This window comes from Mya arenaria, chromosome 2, assembly GCF_026914265.1.
Source record: "Mya arenaria isolate MELC-2E11 chromosome 2, ASM2691426v1".
NCBI classification, from domain to species: domain Eukaryota; kingdom Metazoa; phylum Mollusca; class Bivalvia; order Myida; family Myidae; genus Mya; species Mya arenaria.
Window position 1 is genome coordinate 21,992,163 of NC_069123.1, and position 21,527 is coordinate 22,013,689.

The 21,527-nt window shown below is 36.3% G+C and overlaps 1 protein-coding gene across 3 annotated transcripts in view; it reads right to left on the reverse strand.

Annotated features, from left to right (window-relative positions):
- The window catches only part of LOC128222057 (CCR4-NOT transcription complex subunit 6-like), an 88,093-nt gene that overhangs the window by 58,503 nt on the left and 8,063 nt on the right, over positions 1-21,527 (reverse strand). Inside the window, exon 4 of one of the 3 annotated variants that reach the window (XM_052930845.1) lies at positions 19,540-19,632. In XM_052930845.1, coding sequence (XP_052786805.1) covers positions 19,540-19,632 — 93 coding nt within the window. Of the gene's footprint in view, positions 1-1,573; positions 1,834-1,901; positions 2,482-19,539; positions 19,633-21,527 lie in introns of those variants that run through there. The other 2 variants (XM_052930828.1, XM_052930835.1) reach the window with 2 other exon arrangements.

A 21,527-nucleotide genomic window follows, 5' to 3' on the forward strand; every position in this document is an offset into this window, starting at 1 on the left:
TCGTGAAAAATAGCAACTTTCAATAAGCGTGCTTTTCTTTTCTTGTGAACACACATAAAGTGATGACATATACCGGTGAACAAAATTTTTGGGATTGGACATCAGATTTTGCAAGTTGGCATTTTCAGCACCGGCAAAAATCTGCAGTACATTTTTTTTTTAATTCAAGCCCTGTCATTAGTAGTAAATACCCCATACATACCCACTCTTGTACACTCACACATCATACTCTCACAATACACTTTATAGAACCAGGGCAGCAACATTTATTATAATAATGGTATATTAATTCAATTATCCAATTCAGTTTATATATGTTTTTACCTTCAAGACTGGTTGAAACTTGCTTGACAGTTATTTTTACTACATGCCAATAGTCATGATTATATAGTTAAATAGTTAAAATATTATTCATGCCCAAGGCACTGACTTTGTATATAGAACAGATGACCAACATCACTGATAAGATGTGATCTGATCATCAGTTACCAATCAAAGAAATTGGCCTTATTGTGTTGCTATTCACCTCCATATATCAGGTAAAGGTTATGATACCTACAGGGGTGGAAATTGGATGCAGCAGGCTCAAGGACCTTATCATTAATTGAACATACGCCACTTCTGTATGGGCTAACAAAGAGGTTTGTTTGACACAACATAAATACTTCAGACGGTAAAAATACCTGTCCTCTTGTTCTGGGAACATTTGGCCAGTTCATTTGTCAAATAACTATAAATAATTATACTATTAAATGAAAAAGAAAAATGGTTCACCAAGTAAATAAAATTGGTAACAACTATTTTTGACAATGCAATAACAGTCAATATTTTGACCAAGTTTTAAGGCATTAATACAATGATGTTAAAGTAAAGTGCTTTGAGCAAATGACTGATTAAACATCAGGTAAGTTTTTGATCGCTTTAAGTGTCTGTTTATTGTTATGACTTTAGACAAAGTTTTAACTTGTTACAAACATTTTTGAACACATCACCATACGTTTCATGTTCTGTCATACTATGTATTTATGAAGCTTTTGAAGGACAAAGGCATTTAGGAGGTTACAAATAATTTGTTGGGCTGAATTGGTCTACAATATTATTGGAAAAGAATAGGTGTGGTGTAGTAATTGTAATGAATTGATGATTTATGATAATTAAGTTGATATTCAATATGTCACATGTTCATTTGCAAACAGTAGTATTATTTACATATTAAAGTCAATACTGCATAAAAATATTTTTGTTATATAAAAAAACATGACATTTCTATAGTAAAATTCCTTTAAATAAGTTCTATTTAAGGATTACTTCTTAACAAAAGAAATTGAAAACTTAATACCTCTTTTCGAAAAATACCTCACTAATCAACCTGACATATTTTCAATTTACATTTTCATCTTAAAGATTTCTTTAAAAAAAGCTACCCTATATGTTTAGATTTAAATGACCCAGTAATTAAAAGAAATTAATTTACAAAACACTGAACATCTAAATCTCTCACACCATTAAACCTTTCATTTCAAAGGAAACAATTAAATGACTATAAAAAGATATCTGTTAAAATTCAATTTACCTTGAAAATGTAACCAAGTAAAATTAAATTCCCAAAACTTATAAATCCAAATAATCCCTCACGTCATTAAACTATATGCACTTCAAAATAATGTGTTTACTATAGCTTAACTGTTTGTCTAATGCTTTGTAAGAAAATCCCTTCCTTCCTTTTTCTTGCTCACTCTGCCCTGGCTGACCCCAACCACGTGTTGCCAAGATTTGGGATTGTGGTCTTACATCATCTATATCCTGCTCTGTGTCCCACACAACCACTCACCCACTGTACATTCACACCAAATACATCACACTACCTTCATTCACCCCAAACCCTTGTTTACATATCCCACCTTGGTTTAAGTTCAATCCCAGGAATCTCAGTTGTAAGAGGTGGTTTCAATGTTGTCTAGACTCCGCTAGTAAATGATTGTTAGGAAGGCATACTGCACAAGGCATCCTTATCATTTTTCTCATTCCTAGGTAATCCAGGTAATTCATACAGCATTGTTTTAATCCTATTTCTCTTTTCTCCCTCTCGAGAGCTGAAGGGTGCTACTCATAGTAGAGCAATGATAAACAAGCTCACAAAGATTGTACAATGATAGTATGTGAGAAGCAATACTCATTGCTGTCCTCATCTATTATCTTATCAATTATGACACTTAAAAACTCGCCAGCTAGTATACTCACAAACTATGACAAAATAATAGTCCTGACAAGGCCACTATTCACAAACAGCTATAACCTGCACATTCAGACCTGCAGTTTACATTGCGTTGGGAATAAAATATCATTATTTATTATACTGTTTACAATTAATCCAAATAACAATATTTTTATTCAGAAATAAACCGTTGCATGTTAAACTCTGACGAACATGTGGTTAGTTACAATTGGAGGACAATCCAAACAAAGGCAATCCGCAATGGCTTAAACATGTTTTAAATAAATTCAATATTCAGAGCTAGTTTGTAAAACTCAGATTTTCAATACAAAGAGCTTGTCTGTGGTGTGTACCCCGTACTTTGTGAGCAGGCAGCCAAGTGTAAAGAGCCAACAATTAGGCGGCACAAACTTGATCAGGCATGTCCAAAGTGCAACTTTGAGACTATTCCGATTAACTTTTCAACTAAGCTCTTAAGCATATTTGCTTTAAAATACAAATACACAGATCTTTATGAAAAACATTAATCTGAATTGATTAAACAAAGACTTTGAGTGTTTTTACTTTCTTATTTATTTTTTGACAAGTAAGTTAGCAAGCATGTTATCCTTATATTGATAGCAAACATGTAATCTTAATACTGAAAATACATTTATAAGTATTTACTTACGACATTACTTCTTAATTTGTTAAATGGGACAGAAATTGCATCTACAGTTTCAAGCACAGTAATTTACCTTGACAAGGTTACGAAAACTATGTATCTTGTGTTCCCTTCTACACATGTAACCTGCTATGTTATACAGTGAGCATGACAACACTACACCATCAAATTCATACCATTATCACTGTCACGGAAACCACACAATGTACAAACATGGTATTGATTCAATGATAAAAATTGTCACAATAAGCAAATTATACCTTTGAAACACAAATCAAAGTCATTTTTCACTTTCTCCTTTTCCTATCTCAAACACATGAGAAACCCAATCAATACTTTTTCAATACATAACTCTAACCTAATTTCTCCCATCATCCATCCCTTTACATCCCAAAACAACAAAACCAATAGCAGCTACTTGGCTCTGTTTCTGTTACTTATCCTCACAGATCAATATGAGGGAACTATTAGAAAAACTCTCCAACCCTGTCCGACTTCATTAATGCTTGCATCCTTGGAAAACTAGACACCAGTTTGGTGTCGGAATGCCAGCTATGTACATGATTTGGCCCTGTCAACACATTGGTTCTTCTTGCAGGAAAACAACATAATAATCATGCGTTTCTCTGTCATCCCTGTATCGGCAAACCATTAACGCTGGTAATCATTTTCTCTAGATCACATGACCCACTTGTAAGAACCAGTGGAAAGTGGCCTTAGAGCAGCATAAATTATCCTCAATAGTGACTGAGCTGGGCCACTAATATGAGGGCTGATCAATCCTGGCCATTTATCATACTGTGGTGGACACTTCTCATGATCATCCAGCCTGGGGCTACGCTGGTTTATATCACCATTTTGCGATTCTTTGTACCTTTTGAGTGTCTCGATGATATGCAAATGCACTGGGCCGTCTTCCTTCTGTGCAGGATGTGTACATACATTATTCTCATCTACTTTCATTTCACGTTGTCACATCTGTGCATGCTGCGTTTGATGTCTTCACAATCAGTTTATGCCAACACTTACTTTAGATGCACTGGCAACAAATGGCTTGCTGTGACATATCTAATCATTAAGAAATATATGATGAGGAAAAAAAATATTGTGTATATATGGTGATAACACTACATTTAAGCAAGAATAAAAATGTTATAAAAACAAACTCTGTACTCTAGGATTTAGCTTTTTTATAAACAAAAACAAAGAACTTATTCATATCCATACATAAAACTTAAGTAAAGCGGGAGACATAGATTAAATCCAACTTCAGGACTTGTTCATCATAACATTACATTTGATTTTTTTTTTGTAGCATCAAAGAATGATAACAAAGAAGCAAAGGTGGGCCGTGATGCAAACAAACAGTTTTGTCAGTTCTACAACATTGCCTTCTGGTACTGCAATACATATGATCAAGTGCATAACAACTTTATTCATCAATCATTTAATCTTTATTCATCAATCATTTAATAATATTCATTGTATAAATAATATCAACATTATCAATCAACTTGGGATTGTAATAGAAAAAAATGCTCTCTTTCTTCTTAGAATACAACATATTTTTTCATCCAATGAAACAGCTCATCCACCTTTTTTATTACTATGCTTATATAAGCATTCAGAAGTTTAATGTTCAGCAGGCTTTTCAAGCTCCCCCTAATCAGAATCTGTGTAAGTGTTACCATATTTGGAAATGTACCATTCCTTTCAGTCCTTTGAAAACACATTCACTGATTGTATTGTATGCTGTTCTGTTCATGTTCATTTAAAAGATATTTATTAGTGTGTTCATTTAAGCCTTTGAAATCAAGATATTAGAAATGTTTTGTTTAAGCAAATGATATTTCATGGTCTTATTTTTTATTTTTTTTATTTACATCATAACATGAACCTACAGTATAACAACAAACTGGAATAATAAAAGCACACACTGATTTTTTCAAATACACGATAATTGATTGTCAATGAAAAACACTATCTCCAAAAGGCGATGATCAAACCATTTGTATACTGCAGTTAAGTCGAGCATTGCTTATGAACAAGTTTTTTCTCATCAAAATCAATGTAAACTAAAAAAAACTTCATTAATTATGCAATGTAAACAGGTGCTTATCATCACACGCTAGATGCATGAACACAGTATAATCAAGGTTGTTTGCGGTGACCTTGCAAATTTTAGGTTTTTTTCTAAATTATAAAAATCTCATTGGTTAAATAAAGGGTTCGCTTGCTGCACAAGCTCCGCCCCTTCTTGATTTCACTGAACTGTTGTGAAGCCATCAAAGACGTCTGATATCAAGCCTTCAACTTGTTTGTAAGGAAGTAGCACACTGCCTTCTTGTACAAAAACATACATTCATACATTCGGAAAGAACATTATCAAGCCAGCTCCAGTCAAATGTAGTTCTCTTATTGTACTTAACTCTTTTCGTTGAAAAGACGATTTAGCATATGTTCTGTATGCTAAAAAACTATTTTGTTTTATAAGCTGAATTTGTGCTGTTAATTTTGGTTCATTTTTAGACAAATAAAAGACAAATTAGAGAAATAGGTCTTGTTTTACATGTGTGTAATGTCTCTGGCAACATGTGTATCTAATTGCATTTCAAAATCTAAAGCATTTTTTGATATGTGGACAAGATTAATGAACTTCTTGCACAACCATCCCACTCAACCCCAGCTATGACATTACTCAAATCAACAGCATGCAGTTGTCAATGTAAGCTTAACAGACTAAGTGAACTGCTCAGTTTGAATCGTGTATGAATCATGAGGTGGACTAAAGTCACAGACAATACCCTGGAAACCCTTTGCATATCATTGAGAACTCTGAATTCTGCCTGTCAGAATGTTTGTGTAAGCGAAATACCCAGTTGAAGCCAATCTGAGAGTACATGTAAGGGATGTGCAGCAGGAAAACAATTTGGATAATGACTGTAACAATGAATGTAATACAAGATCTTTCTGTACAGGTGAACTAAGTAGACCAGGGCTGAGAGAAGTCATTGGCACCATAAACAAACATAAGCCATTAATTTAGATCATAAAGCTGTAAAATATCTACAATAAGCAAAGCACTGTTAAGTGTTGTTGAAGCAAACTTCAGTAACATCTTGTTCTCTCTGTCCTCATCAAGGTCTACAGATCAATTCTGATATTGTGTGAACCAGTAGCTGTGTGACACACCAGGCTTGCTATCTCGCCCTAGTTGGTTTAGAGCTGATACCAGTAGTTCATACAGTGATTATGAATGCAGCTATCTAAGTAAGCTAAATGGGAGCTGAATTGGTACAAAACAACCTTCTTGGAAATACATGGCCAATCCTGTAGTCCCGAGACAGTTCGGTGTAATGTTATTTATCTTTAATGTTTACCTATAGAGATTAATATTCTCATTTATCAGATAGTATATATATATATATAGTCTTCTTTCTAAGAACCAATTTGTTTATCAGAAATATCATGTTAGTGACAATTACCACTCCTTTCATTTTAAAAAGGTTAAGGTACATTAAGATTAATCATCAACTTGCAACATTGCAGTGATATGCGCTATTTACATTCAAACATGATTAGCATTATAATATTAAATCTTGATAAGTGGAAATCATACAGTTTTCCAGTTTATTTAGTACAGTCCAAACTCGCTATGTCAGTCATTGTGTCCTAGGAAGATACTTTGAGATAACGTACATTCGACATATCAGAAATGCTGTCTACAAGTGGAAATTTGGAGCTTTTGCTGTTTACATGTGGGAATATGGAGCTTTTGCTGTCTACATGTGGGAGTGTGGAGCTTTTGCTGTCTACAAGTGGTAATATGGAGCTTTTGCTGTCTCCATGTGGAATTATGGAGCTTTTGCTGTCTCCATGTGGGATTATGGAGCTTTTGCTGTCTACATGTGGGAATTTGGAGCTTTTGCTGTCTACATGTGGAATTATGGAGCTTTTGCTGTCTCCATGTGGGAATATGGAGCTTTTGCTGTCTACATGTGGGAATTTGGAGCTTTTGCTGTCTCCATGTGGTAATATGAAGCTTTTGCTGTCTCCATGTGGGAGTGTGGAGCTTTTGCTGTCTCCATGTGGTAATATGAAGCTTTTGCTGTCTCCATGTGGGAGTGTGGAGCTTTTGCTGTCTCCATGTGGGAGTGCGGAGCTTTTGCTGTCTCCATGTGGGATTATGGAGCTTTTGCTGTCTCCATGTGGGAATATGGAGCTTTTGCTGTCTCCATGTGGGTGGAGCTTTTGCTGTCTCCATGTGGGAATATAGAGCTTTTGCTGTCTCCATGTGGGAGTGTGGAGCTTTTGCTGTCTCCATGTGGGATTATGAAGCTTTTGCTGTCTACATGTGGTAATATGAAGCTTTTGCTGTCTCCATGTGGTAATATGAAGCTTTTGCTGTCTCCATGTGGGAGTGTGGAGCTTTTGCTGTCTCCATGTGGGAGTGTGGAGCTTTTGCTGTCTACATGTGGTAATATGGAGCTTTTGCTGTTCCATGTGGTAATATGAAGCTTTTGCTGTCTCCATGTGGGATTATGAAGCTTTTGCTGTCTCCATGTGGGAGTGTGGAGTTGTTTACATGAGGGAATACGAAGCTTTTTCTGTCTCCATGTGGTAATATGGAGCTTTTGCTGTCTCCATGTGGTAATATGAAGCTTTTACTGTCTCCATGTGGGATTATGAAGCTTTTGGTGTCTCCATGTGGGAGTGTGGAGCTGTTTACATGAGGGAATATGAAGCTTTTTCTGTCTCCATGTGGGAGTGTGGAACTTTTGCTGTCTCCATGTGGGAGTGTGGAGCTTTTGCTGTCTCCATGTTGGAGTGTGGAGCTTTTACAGTCTCCATGTGGGAGTGTGGAGCTTTTGCTGTCTCCATGTTGGAGTGTGGAGCTTTTGCTGTCTCCATGTGGGATTATGGAGCTTTTGCTGTCTCCATGTGGGATTATGGAGCTTTTGCTGTCTCCATGTTGGAGTGTGGAGCTTTTGCTGTCTCCATGTGGGATTATGGAGCTTTTGCTGTTCCATGTGGGATTATGGAGCTTTTGCTGTCTACATGTGGGATTATGGAGCTTTTGCTGTCTCCATGTGGGAGTGTGGAGCTTTTGCTGTCTCCATGTGGGATTATGAAGCTTTTGGTGTCTCCATGTGGGAGTGTGGAGTTGTTAACATGAGGGAATACGAAGCTTTTTCTGTCTCCATGTGGTAATATGGAGCTTTTGCTGTCTCCATGTGGTAATATGAAGCTTTTGCTGTCTCCATGTGGGATTATGAAGCTTTTGGTGTCTCCATGTGGGAGTGTGGAGTTGTTTACATGAGGGAATACAAAGCTTTTTCTGTCTCCATGTGGTAATATGGAGCTTTTGCTGTCTTCATGTGGTAATATGAAGCTTTTACTGTCTCCATGTGGGATTATGAAGCTTTTGGTGTCTCCATGTGGGAGTGTGGAGCTGTTTACATGAGGGAATATGAAGCTTTTACAGTCTCCATGTGGGAGTGTGGAGCTTTTGCTGTCTCCATGTTGGAGTGTGGAGCTTTTGCTGTCTCCATGTGGGATTATGGAGCTTTTGCTGTCTCCATGTGGGATTATGGAGCTTTTGCTGTCTCCATGTTGGAGTGTGGAGCTTTTGCTGTCTCCATGTGGGATTATGGAGCTTTTGCTGTTCCATGTGGGATTATGGAGCTTTTGCTGTCTACATGTGGGATTATGGAGCTTTTGCTGTCTCCATGTGGGAGTGTGGAGCTTTTGCTGTCTCCATGTGGGAGTGTGGAGCTTTTGCTGTCTCCATGTGGGATTATGGAGCTTTTGCTGTTCCATGTGGGATTATGGAGCTTTTGCTGTCACCATGTGGGATTATGGAGCTTTTGCTGTCTCCATGTGGGAGTGTGGAGCTTTTGCTGTCTCCATGTGGGATTATGGAGCTTTTGCTGTTCCATGTGGGATTATGGAGCTTTTGCTGTCACCATGTGGGATTATGGAGCTTTTGCTGTCTCCATGTGGGAGTGTGGAACTATGCTAAATGTTCCATATAGCAACAAATTACAAAACACCAAGGAGTGAAGTCCAACAAAGGGCACCTCAACAATTATTTATGGCCAAGGTTAAATTACTGTTTCCACATAATAAAGAACAGAGTTTACAAAGATAAAAAAAGATTAAAAAAAATGCATACCATCAAGTCGGCGCAATCAAATTAGAAGAAAAACATGCATGTAGATAATCAAAAACAAGAGCTGTCACAGTATGTGACGAATGCCCCCGAATGTGACATTGACCTACGAACAAGGTCAGTACATGAAAAGTTGATCTTGCCTTTACGTGTCAAATACATATGGCAAGTTATTTTAAATTGCCTCTGAACATAAAAAAATACCACCCATACTTGAAAACCTACACTGTTATGTCCTTATATTCAGAATTCCCTTGTGAATAAACACTTAGTGTATCTTTCACCTTAGAGGTAGGGACACGTGTCTTGCACGCGACACGTCGTCTTGGTATGTGGAACACATGTGGTAAGTTATTTTAAAATATGTCCATACAAGAGAAAGTTACAGACCGGACACGACAACCTATACTCTATGTCCTTATATGCAGCACTCCATTGTGAATAAACACTAAGTGTGACCTTGACCTTTGAGGTAAGGACACGGGTTTTGCACACGACACGTCGTCTTGGTATGTGGAACACATGTGGCAAGTTATTTTAAAATCTGTCCATACAAGGGAAAGTTACAGCCCGGACACGACAACCTATACTCTATGTCCTTATATGCAGCACTCCATTGTGAATGAACACTAAGTGTGACCTTGACCTTTGAGGTAGGGACACGGGTCTTGCACGCGACACGTCGTCTTGGTATGTGGTACACATGTAGCAAGTTATTTTAAAATCTGTCAATACAAGAGAAAGTTACAGCCCGGACATGACAACCTATACTCTATGTCCTTATATGCAGCACTCCATTGTGAATAAACACTAAGTGTGACCTTGACCTTTGAGGTAGGGACACGGGTCTTGCACGCGACACGTCGTCTTGGTATGTGGAACACATGTGGCAAGTTATTTTAAAATCTGTCCATACAAGGGAAAGTTACAGCCCGGACACGACAACCTATACTCTATGTCCTTATATGCAGCACTCCATTGTGAATAAACACTAAGTGTGACCTTGACCTTTGAGGTAGGGACACGGGTTTTGCACACGACACGTCATCTTGGTATGTGGAACACATGTGGCAAGTTATTTTAAAATCTGTCCATACAAGGGAAAGTTACAGCCCGGACACGACAATCTATACTCTATGCCCTTATATGCAGCACTCCATTGTGAATGAACACTAAGTGTGACCTTGACCTTTGAGGTAGGGACACGGGTCTTGCACGCGACACGTCGTCTTGGTATGTGGTACACATGTGGCAAGTTATTTTAAATCTGTCCATACAAGAGAAAGTTACAGCCCGGACACGACAACCTATACTCTTATGTTCTTATATGCAGCACTCCATTGTGAATAAACACTAAGTGTGACCTTGACCTTTAAGGTAGGGACACGAGTCTTGCACGCCACACGTCGTCTTGGTATGTGGAACACATGTGGCAAGTTATTTTAAAATCTGTCCATACAAGGGAAAGTTACAGAGCCGGACGGACGGACGGACGGACGGACGGTGCGATTTTAATATGCCCACCTCCGGGGGCATAAAAAGTTGTTATTTACTTCATTGATAACACGTTAGGTATACATATGTTCGAGGGACATTTTTGTTAATAATAATGTTACAATTGTATTTGTTTTTGAGATCACACTTTACTGTTATGAGTAAATAGAACAAAGATAAAGAAGACTATACATTATGAAGGAATTATCTGGAATTCATTCTTTCGAGAGACATTTTCAAAACAAACAAATAAGCTTAATGTTAGTTTTTCAAAACTCCCTTTTTTCGCTGCTTGCCAAGGGAGATTACTGTGTAGGCGGTTGAGAATCATATATACCTTCATTTATTTGGAGAAAGTTGCTGTTTATTTTAAAAGTTGGTATTTAAATCAAAATTTTCAAAAACCAATAATCAGGGCCGTTATTATTTAAGACTATTATCAATTAAAGTTTAGATTTTTATAAAACACACTGTACACATTTTGTCGTGCAACGAGGCAGATATCGAAATCATTGTTTCTGCAATTTATGAACTGGTCCCTAAGTTGGAGCAATATCTTGAACAATATCAAATATAGCTGGCGATCTTCTGGGCACCGACTAATTAACAGAAGACCAATAGAACCTTAAAATACAAAAAGGGACAAAACTTACTTGTATTGAGAAAACTTTTTTTTTTGCTTGAAGTTAACTCCCTTGATATCAGTTGGTTAATTTTGTTGAAGAAAGCTGATGAGGTGTTTTTTTCTTTCATAACAGACTTATAAATGACAACAAACTCAGGCATATCATCATACTATATTTAGACATTTTGATAGCAACATTCACATCTCTTAAATAAGAAATGCCACAAGCTATAATGGTTATTGCAGGGTTGTCAATAAGAACCGGCCGCCGGCCAAAATGGATGGTTCAAATGGACTTTGGGTCGGTTCAAATTCGGAAGAAAAAAATAATTGATCGCGAGTTTTTTTGGTAATAAATGTTCCTTACCGCTAAAATCGGCCCTTTTCGCCTATAACATCTCTTTTCAATATTAAGAGCATCGCCTTGACTGGTTTAAAATTTTCCGATAATCTGAATTCGGCGTATTTGTAGACGCAGTAGATGATTTTTAGTTTATCCAACATTGCTGACATTTTAACACCATGACCTGTGACGTCAGGCGCGTTATAACTTGCAGCATTGTGTAAATTTCCACAAGGAAAACGAGACAGGAATGCCCACAAACCTGCGCTGTCAACGTTTTACGCAGCTTTGATACCAATGACCTTATTTCGCGATTTTCCAAAATTCTTAAAATAGTTACTTAGTGTTGTTTTTTTGATTGCTTTGTATTTATCGATGTTTATACTTCACTGAAATGAATTTATAGCAAATAAACAAGCAACAGATATGAAAATAAATGACCGTACATTATGAGTACGTAGAATTACGTATCTATGAAGCTATCGATAAAGCGTGGATCTCCGAATCTATGGATAGATAAGTTAAATTGCATATCTATGAAGTAAAGGGTGTTAAATACTCCCAAAATGCCAAGAATGCTGGAAATGAAGCGCTGAATTTTAAAAAAATTAGAGGGGGGGGGGGGGGGGGGGGGGGGGGATGCCCAAGACAGCGCGCTCGACTACGCCGCTTTGACTTAAAAGTCAATACAATAACGATGTATTATGTGCCTGTCAAAAGCAATAAAACAATCAAATTAAAAAGTGAAAAAGAAAATCGCTATGTGACAAAACCAGGTTTTTAATGATTGACAAAAGAGAAACAGTAACCTTGACCTTAGGGGGCCAAAAGGCAATCCATGAAACCTATGCATCAACTTGTCCTATATACCAAGTTTGGTCATACTATGTCAACCCTTACTTGAGTTATTCAGTACTAACCATATTTCTATTTTTAGCAACAGTGACCTTGAATAAGGGTCTCCATAAACTCTTCATATTTACCAAGTTTGCCCGCCCGAACAATGACGCAAGTCATTCAATATGAAAATGCGGTTATGAATATAAAAATGTGCCTTTCAAAAAAAAATTAACGAAAAATTTAAAAAAAAAAAAATCATTCGAGGGCCATAATTTTTATGTAGGGTTAAAATGGAGTTATGTTCCTTGTTATAAGATGGTTGTCAATAATTCTGCGTAGTATTAAGTGCATTGAATGAAGGGTATATAAGTTTTTTTTATTAAAATCCCAACCTGCCCTAAAACTTTAACCTGCTCTTAAACTTTAACCAAAGTCAATCAGGGGCCATAACTTGTATAAAGAATAATATTGAGTTATCTAACCTCATTATGTGATGGCCCTGAACAACTGTGTGAAGTATTAAGTCAATTGAATGAAGGGTATTGGACTTATAAGTGAAAATCCCAACTTGCCCTAAAACTTTAACCAGACGCCGATGCCGGGGTGAGTAGTATAGCCCTCCTTATTTTTCAAATAGTCGAGCTAAAAATGCAAAACCCCGTGGAAAAAACATGATTATTACATACTCCGAGATGTTGGAGTGTTTTCTATGTTTTTGTTCATACGTTTACTCCCGTGTTGGATTTATAACATTAATGGGGCAGGTAACTGTGCTGTAAATAGTGTGCAGATAGATTACAATGCTATTCACTTAAAACTAACACTTAGTATTGAACATTGTCCTAATTACAACATAAAATTTTACTGTCATTGCAACCACAATGATAGTATTCTATAGGTATAAATTACAATAACTGAGGTAGCGGGTGCTCATTTACATAGCATTTCAGAATACTTAAAAGGACATTTTTTTCCACATTACTTGTCAAATTTTGCCCCCAGCCTACTACACAAATATCTGCATTGCATTTCCACTCCAATTAATCTTCACTATAAAATATCACACCTTATTTAAAACAATGCCTAAAAGCAAATCTGCACTTTCTAGTTTGCACTTTAATTGTCTCGTAAAAGTCAAGTGCATTTAAATGATCTACTCTGAGTTTCAGCATACAAGAAAGAGATCTGACAAACTTACCAGCTTGACAATAGATTCAGCCAACACCTAAAATGCCTCAATTGTTTTCTTCAGAACCAGAAAAACTAATCTAAGGTCATAAAAAGGAAACATTTTCTTTTGGGCTTAATGGAAACAAGTAGAAAATCTAAGTATTCATTCAATGTCAGTGCTCCAGCCAGGATTTGAAAAGGGCAGGGTGGAGTTTTGAAAAGGAACATGAGTCGTGTAAGGGAATGGGGGTAGATGTGGGAGATGTCCACCCCTGTCACAAAGGGGGTTTGAGGGGTCTCCCCCTAGAATTTGTTTTGTTTTCATACTCAATTAAAATCATTTCCATGATTTCCAGACTTGAACAAAATGATGTAGTTTTTCTCAAAATTTAGAAGGGTGTGTTTGAATATCAAAATTAAAATTTATCTTTTTGTCTGTGGTAGTATCAAGGGCAGTAATGTCAGGTGCATCCATGCTTCCCGGTTCATTGTTTTGAGTGGAAAACGTCCTCGATTCGGTGAGTATTACCACTGTTTTCTATATGTTTCAACGATAATTTTTAGAAGCGACCTTGTGCACCGAATGAAGAGCAATTGCTCGTTTACGAAGATGCTTGTTTTAGATCAAAATAAAGTCACGTTCTGACTAGGCTTCCCGACTCACTCAATGCATTTTTTGCTTCAAAACAACTTTTTTATATAGTTCTCTTGCGTACAAACCCCACCCGATGCTTTGTTTTGGTCAATAACAGTATTGCTATTGTTTTCCGAATGCAGACAGCCAATTTTGGAGTTAAATCTGCTCATTTACGAAAATGCTTGCTGGTTCATTCTGTACATTTTTAGAACCTAGGTTCATCCCAAATCTGGAAGATCTATGGCACATTAAAATAACGAATAAAAGGCGTCATTTTTTTTTAAATTCTTGTATATGTTCTAAAGCACGTCTAAGAAGGGTAATTTTGTACAGGCAGTGTGTTTATACCTCGTGGTAAATTAAGTCATAAATGCTACGTCCGAAGGCAACTTTTTGCTTAAAATGAAGACTTAAATCGAAGATAATTTTTCAATCACTACACCATTTTAAATGAAGCAAAGGGCAGTCTATGTCACCTAAGGAGTCCCGCCTTCATTGTTTTACCGGAGATTGATAAGGTGATTAGTTTCAACAAACACTTCGACAAACCTGTTTCCAAAATAATGTTTTGACAGTGCTCCGTCAGACGGCCGTATTGTGAATGGATTTGTCGAAGTGTTATTAGAGTGTTTAAAGAAACTTAACTCTCAATCAAACACTGGTAAAGGACCGAAGGCGGGGCTCCGTCAGCGACGTAGACTAGATTTCATTTTAAATGGTGAATAAAAAGGAAAGCTATCTTTGTTTAAAGTCTTCATTCGATGCAAAATTTTGTTTTCGGACGTAGCGTTTATGGCGTTATTTATCACTTGGTATACACACACTGACAGGGCTCTCTACTTAAAGTAGAACTGTCATTATTTTTGGAGGTTATATAGTCAGTCGAGACACGGTTATGTCTTTACATAAAACAGTTGTAAAACCTTAAATTGTTGACTGTTTCCTGCAGGTTGTCTCACTTTTTATTTTGATTGCCAAAGTAAACATATAGCACACTCTTTAAGGTAAACTCTTAGTTCCTTTTCATTACTATTTCCTAATAAAAAGGTAGTTTTAAATAATCCACAATTTTACCTTACATTATTACATTAGCAAGTTTTAAAGGGGCTGTACTCCGTATGATGAAATAGCGAAAAAGAGAGAAAATTGTCGAAACCTGACATAAACTTCGTATCGATTTGTACAATGCATTGAAACGTACTAACCGAAGTACCACATAGTTCAAAATTTATTTATTTTTCACAGTTTTTTCGTATTTTTTTCAATTAAAAAAGATTACTAGGTATGTCTTCCTAGTGGAATTCATTCCTGTAATGCGTGATTGGCTAGTCGATGTCATCAGGTGATATAACCAAGTTATATAGCTTAAATATTCCAACCGTTTAGGGTAAGCCTTCGTAGCACAGTGGATACCACACTGGACTGCAATTTTGGCGACACCAGTTCCAACCCGGTCTCCGACTCGTTTTTTTCTCTACATTAATGATATGAAAGAGTAAAACATTTCTTTAAATACTTGTCCTGAATTTCTTTACAGAAAAAAAAAACTTTTTTGGTGCCAATCTAGTGTATAGTGCCTTTGATATATAAAGAATCTCTATTTTTATTTTATCATCAAGTATGCAGAGTTCATTAATTATGTCGTTTATATTGACTACCTTAAAGCGTCTTGTTTTTTGTCTATTTAGATTCAGGTTTGATCTCTTCTTTCGTTTCATCTTTTATTCCTTTAAGATATAAATTGTATATCTGTACACCCTCTTATTTCATTAAATAATTAACAAAATTAAAAATTTTGAAAAAATAAAAAAAATAAACTGGAAATTCGGGTAAATACAGTGTGCCATAGATCACCCAGATTTGGGATGAACCTAGGTTCTAAAAATGTACAGAATGAACCAGCAAGCATTTTCGTAAATGAGCAGATTTAACTCCAAAATTGGCTGTCTGCATTCGGAAAACAATAGCAATACTGTTATTGACCAAAACAAAGTATCTGGTGGGGTTTGTACGCAAGAGAACGATATAAAAAAGTTGTTTTGAAGCAAAAAATGCATTGAGTGAGTCGGGAAGCCTAGTCAGAACGTGCATTGTTTTCACAAGATATTTTAATACAGACATTATTTTGATCTAAAACAAGCATCTTCGTAAACGAGCAATTGCTCTTCCAATGTACATAAATCGTATCCGAAGGTTAAAAGTATCCGAAAGCTCATATGTCGTTATCATTTAGACGCTCTTTAAAGTAGTAAGTGACGTCATAGACTGGTATTCATGTATCTTTTAATGTTTGTAATATGGTAACTATATCGTTACAGCCCATCAAACGTTTTTTGCAAAAAATATTCCTCTTAGATTTTAGATGTTAACAATGTTTATGTCAACGGTAAAATGAATTTCGCCACCGGCAGCGAAAAATAAAAGAACTGAAAAAGAAAAAATAACATAAAGAGTTTGTAATTTATAGAGAAAGGAAATTCAGCAAGCATGGTTAAAACAATTGTCTTGCCTGATGTTTGAACTGACATCTGTACTGTATATGCAGGGTTTCCGCCACCCCTTTATGGCTTGTTGGGACCGACGTGCCTTCCGCTGGCAAGGCTAATTACCGACACGCGTTAATTATGCCGACATGCTTTAATCCGCTAGCGACAATCCTTATCAAAACAATCATCAGTTTTGACAATACACAATTTTGTTGCAATTGCAACGGTTGACTGACAGCCAGAAAGCGTGTCGTGACTATTACGGCATTTGTATCAGCCATTCAGGATCGACGACAGCATGAAGGCGTGTCGGTGAGGTTCAACAGTGCAATCAACCAAACTCCATCTATTCTTTATCAAAATGGGAATATGTGAAAAACACCACTGTCTTAATTGCGACCTTCATCCCTATAATCACCAATGAACGCAAAGTAAACAATAAGTGTTAATTGATTTCGGTAACATAAATCATGTGTCGTTTTATTTTGTTTCTTAATCCAGAGTCCGTTTGTTAACCAATTATTAAATTGTAATTGAGAACCGTGTTAAGATATCTGTGTTATTATAAACAATAGTTATGCTATGTCATCGTATGTAATTGAGTCGCGTTCCCGTCTTTAGTTTAGTGTAAAGTTATATTTTGTGTTGCTTATTATTAAACTTTGATTATTTTATCGTTCTTTTAATTTATTTAGAAAAAAGATAAATAAATCTGAAAATACACATTACATTCCCTTTAAGTTATTATTTAGCCGACCTGGCTTTAAAAATATTAGCTGTTGCAGCTTTAAATACGAATACACCCACGAGCAGTCGCTTTGCTCCGGGCTCTTTTGTGTTCTAGCATGCAGCATGCTTTACACGTTTTGCTGTGACATCAACGGTGTCAATACAAATAATACCCGCACTAAACGAAACATGAGTCGGCATAAGGCATGTCAGTGTCTCATTTAGCTAAAGAACTTCAGCAAACACGTTATATATTACCTTTTGGGATGTTTAATGTGTAGTTGCTTCACCAGAGGCCAAGGTTCTATATGCCAGATCGTCAGTTCATGGCAATTTTTTTCAAGTTTTATAAGAATCTATTAGACAAATAGTTTCAGTCATGTTCATGTTATTTGAATAAAACAATTAAAAGAGAACTAGAATGTGCTCTCAGAATACAAATCTTTAGTTTGCCTTTCAGAAATGCAATTCCAAAGGCTTTGTGAAATCACTTTATAAATAATAATCAGTGCGCCAGCCAGGGTGTTGGTCAGAAATGACACTTTTGATGCGCATTAAATGAGCATTAATGGGGCACTTACAAGGGCCACTGCTCAACTTTTTATGTAATGTGTTGTTACTTTTTTCAATACTAACAGTTTGTTACCTCAGCTGTTATCTTTAAGTTAGTGTCAAAAGTATGTACAATTTTTACTCATTTCTGGACATTGACTGGCAAACAAAAGGGCACAGCAGGGTGTAGTAAAAAGGCAGCAGGGTACTGGAAAAGGGCAGCGGGGTGTCCCAACCTGCTATTGAGGGCTAGCTGGAGCAATGAGTCAATAAATTTGAATAAAGTTTATTATTATCCTGGACTCCTTAATTTTATGCCAGACTCCTTGATTTTGGAATTAAGGAGTCAGGTGGACTCCTTCTCTAACAGTCTTAGTGTCAAACACTGCATAAATACACAAAAAAGAATTATGTAGGGGATGAATCTTAGTTTGGTAAAATCGTGATTGGGTACCAATGTTACATTCTGTCTGGCTGTTATTTAATTTGTCTTTGTTAAAAAAAATGTTTACTATGCTGATGTTTTAAAATAAAATGACAATAAAAATCACTGCCCTTGCTTAAAAAATCACTCATAAAACACAGAACATTGATAAAATAACTCCGAAATTTGTTCCGACAAAATGGCAGTTTGGTGAATTTTGACATGATCGTAGACATGGTAGAAAAACGCTACATAAAGCATCAAAATATTTTTGTGGGTTACATAGAATTGTTCAACATTAATATTGTACAAAAAAAATTCACAACATTGACTGAAGAAGTGATGTATTTGATGTGTGGGCCCAACCTTTCCTATGTTTACAAATCAGCAGTGACCTTCTGCTTCAAATCACCAATGTTAAAATTGGCCTGTCTTATCTGTACAATACAATTAACACTTATTTTAAAAGGTTTAATAGTGCTTAACAACACCATCCCTTCACATTTTCTGTTGCATTTTACGAACTTTCATCATTTAATGAATGGGTTCTCAATGTATATTCTGATTGGCTGGTATTCAATAGCTCCGCCTCCTGGTCATGTTTCACTATTTGGCTCTTCCTAATAATCGGATTAGAAGATGACCGATTATGAATTCACAGGTCGTCTGCTCATTATACACATACACAATAATCATTTGACACGGACAAGGCACAATGGAAGATGAAAGGGCAGTACAGCATATTTTAAGCAGTCAATGGGGCAGCATGGTGACATCTAGCGGGAACACTATCATCATAAGTATTACGAAATTTGTCTCAATTATGACGGCGGATTAAGGGCTGCAGATCTTTCGTGATGATTTCAATGGTTGAAAGGGCACTAACACAATAGATGGCGCTAATATGGGCTAGCTGGAGCACCGAATCTGATATTGACCCAATTGTCTAAGCTACAACAAGAGTTTGTGACAGTAGGAGAACCAACTAGCCTTATCTGCTCACCTCAAAATTGGATTTGGTGAAAATAAATAGCAGAATATACAATAGACAAAGAACCTAATCATGAAGAGATAAACTCAGCTGAAAACTTGGCTTTTGTTTGTCAATAAATCATTTTCAAACAATTTTACATAGTTCAAATTGACATAATTAATATATTTTTCTCAGTGTGTGCTTTGTGTACTCACCGACAAGGCTATCTAGGAGGTAGGTAAGTAGTTTCTGGTTGCCTTCCCCATACAGTTTCATCATCTCCGGGGTCAAAGGGTTCCCTATCAGACCTGTAACACATATACATTATGGCTATGAATTCATGTGGTACCAGGTTGTCTGTATATTTCCATCATCTTTGGAGTAAGAGGGTTCCCTATCGGACATCAGACCTGTAACAGACATACATATATACATAATGGCTATGTATTCATTCATGGGTTTCTGGTTGCCTTCCCCATAAAGTTCTCCGCGATTTTGGTAGTAGGGATCGAAGGCCCCCAAAGTTTTTGAAGCTTATTAACTGCAAACAGACTTAAGCACTATTGCCACTTGGTCCTAATGACCATTGTAATAATAGTTTGTGTGACCATTACTGGTAGCATCACATCAGGTTTGTGCGCCCGTGGTCTTAATTTCTGCTCCAATCACTAAAAAATGTGATCCTGTCAACTGTTCAAATGAGCTTGGCAGCATGGTTTACGTCTCTGATGCCAAAACATGTGCCACCAAGGTCAGTGTTATTGATCAAATCACGAAACATTGTGTCTGTCAACATTGTTTATGTCCCAATCACCTTGATTTGTACGCATGTCGGCATGGTTACTGTCCCTGTTGCCAGGGATATATGTAACTGGTCCTGCTGCAATCTTGCGTTGGGTTTTAAAGCTCAAATAACAAATAAAAAATGTTGTGTCTTGTCAAGTAACAAAAAAACATTACATTTTGTTTCTGACTTGGATTGGTCAGTTTTGCACACAGGAATAAGCTGTCCATGAGGAATATGTGCCAGGAATGTGCCATACCACTATCAATACAAATCACTTGTTAATTGCAGCTGATCATGGGTAAAATATGACACTTGCAACAGACATCATTACTGATGCAGAACAAAGGCACGGTATAGAAGGTTTATTTACAGACAAATATACAAGCACCTTGAGACATAATTTCAGATGCACGAAGGATTTTTAGCGAACTTTTAGTAGAAGCTTTGTATTGAACACATTAGGTGGAAACGCCAATGTGGGCATTCTATTAATATAACATATTTTGTGAGAAATGTCTGCAATTAAAAAGTACCTCCCCCAATCTTGCACCAAATTTTGGATTTTTATTGATCTCACCTTGCGTAACAAAAAACTTGGATTTTCACTTCTGATTAATGGCTCTGGGCAGACAAAGTTCAGCTCTTTTTCACTAATGAAAGGGCAATAACTCTTGCATTAGATCATTTATGTAGAAAATGCTAGTAAAATAATTTGAAATTATAAACTATGATTAATTTAAAATGGTCCAAATGCTTTTAAACCTAAATCTTATGTGAACATGTAGGCCTAAAATTGATGCTCCGTGCTTCATTAAAACATGATTACAGATTCTATTTCATGTGATGGAACATGATTAGACAATCATCTTTGAGAGAGACTCCAAGAGACCTAAAATCTAAGTCAAACAGCACCATTATATGAAATAAGGGGAAATATGTCCGGCACATTTTATTACATGTCCACTATATAACAGTCAGGGCTTTTTCTATAGTACCCACGGGTCCGACTATCGGACCCATTCCCAAAGCAAAATATAAGATATTTTTCCCAATCTTCAGAAAAAAATCCCAATCCAAAAAAAAAAAAAATTTTTTTTTTTTTTTTTTTTTTTTTAGAAATTATTTTTACCTGTACTGGTTTATTTTCAACACCCTAATAAATTATGCCATGTGAAGTTTTTTTGGTAATTGAACTCAGAAATCATTGATTTTCATCACATTCAGAGATCGGAAATATGAAATATTATCTGTCATGATTTATTGCAATAGATATTTACACCCCAAGGATTGATATTTCAGCCATTGTGGGTCTTTAAAAGGGAAAAAAAACTAATATTAAATCATTACCTAATTGCAGGAGACTAGACAGCTTTTTCTTTTAACTGTAAAATTTCCCAATTTTGGCATTTTTACGAC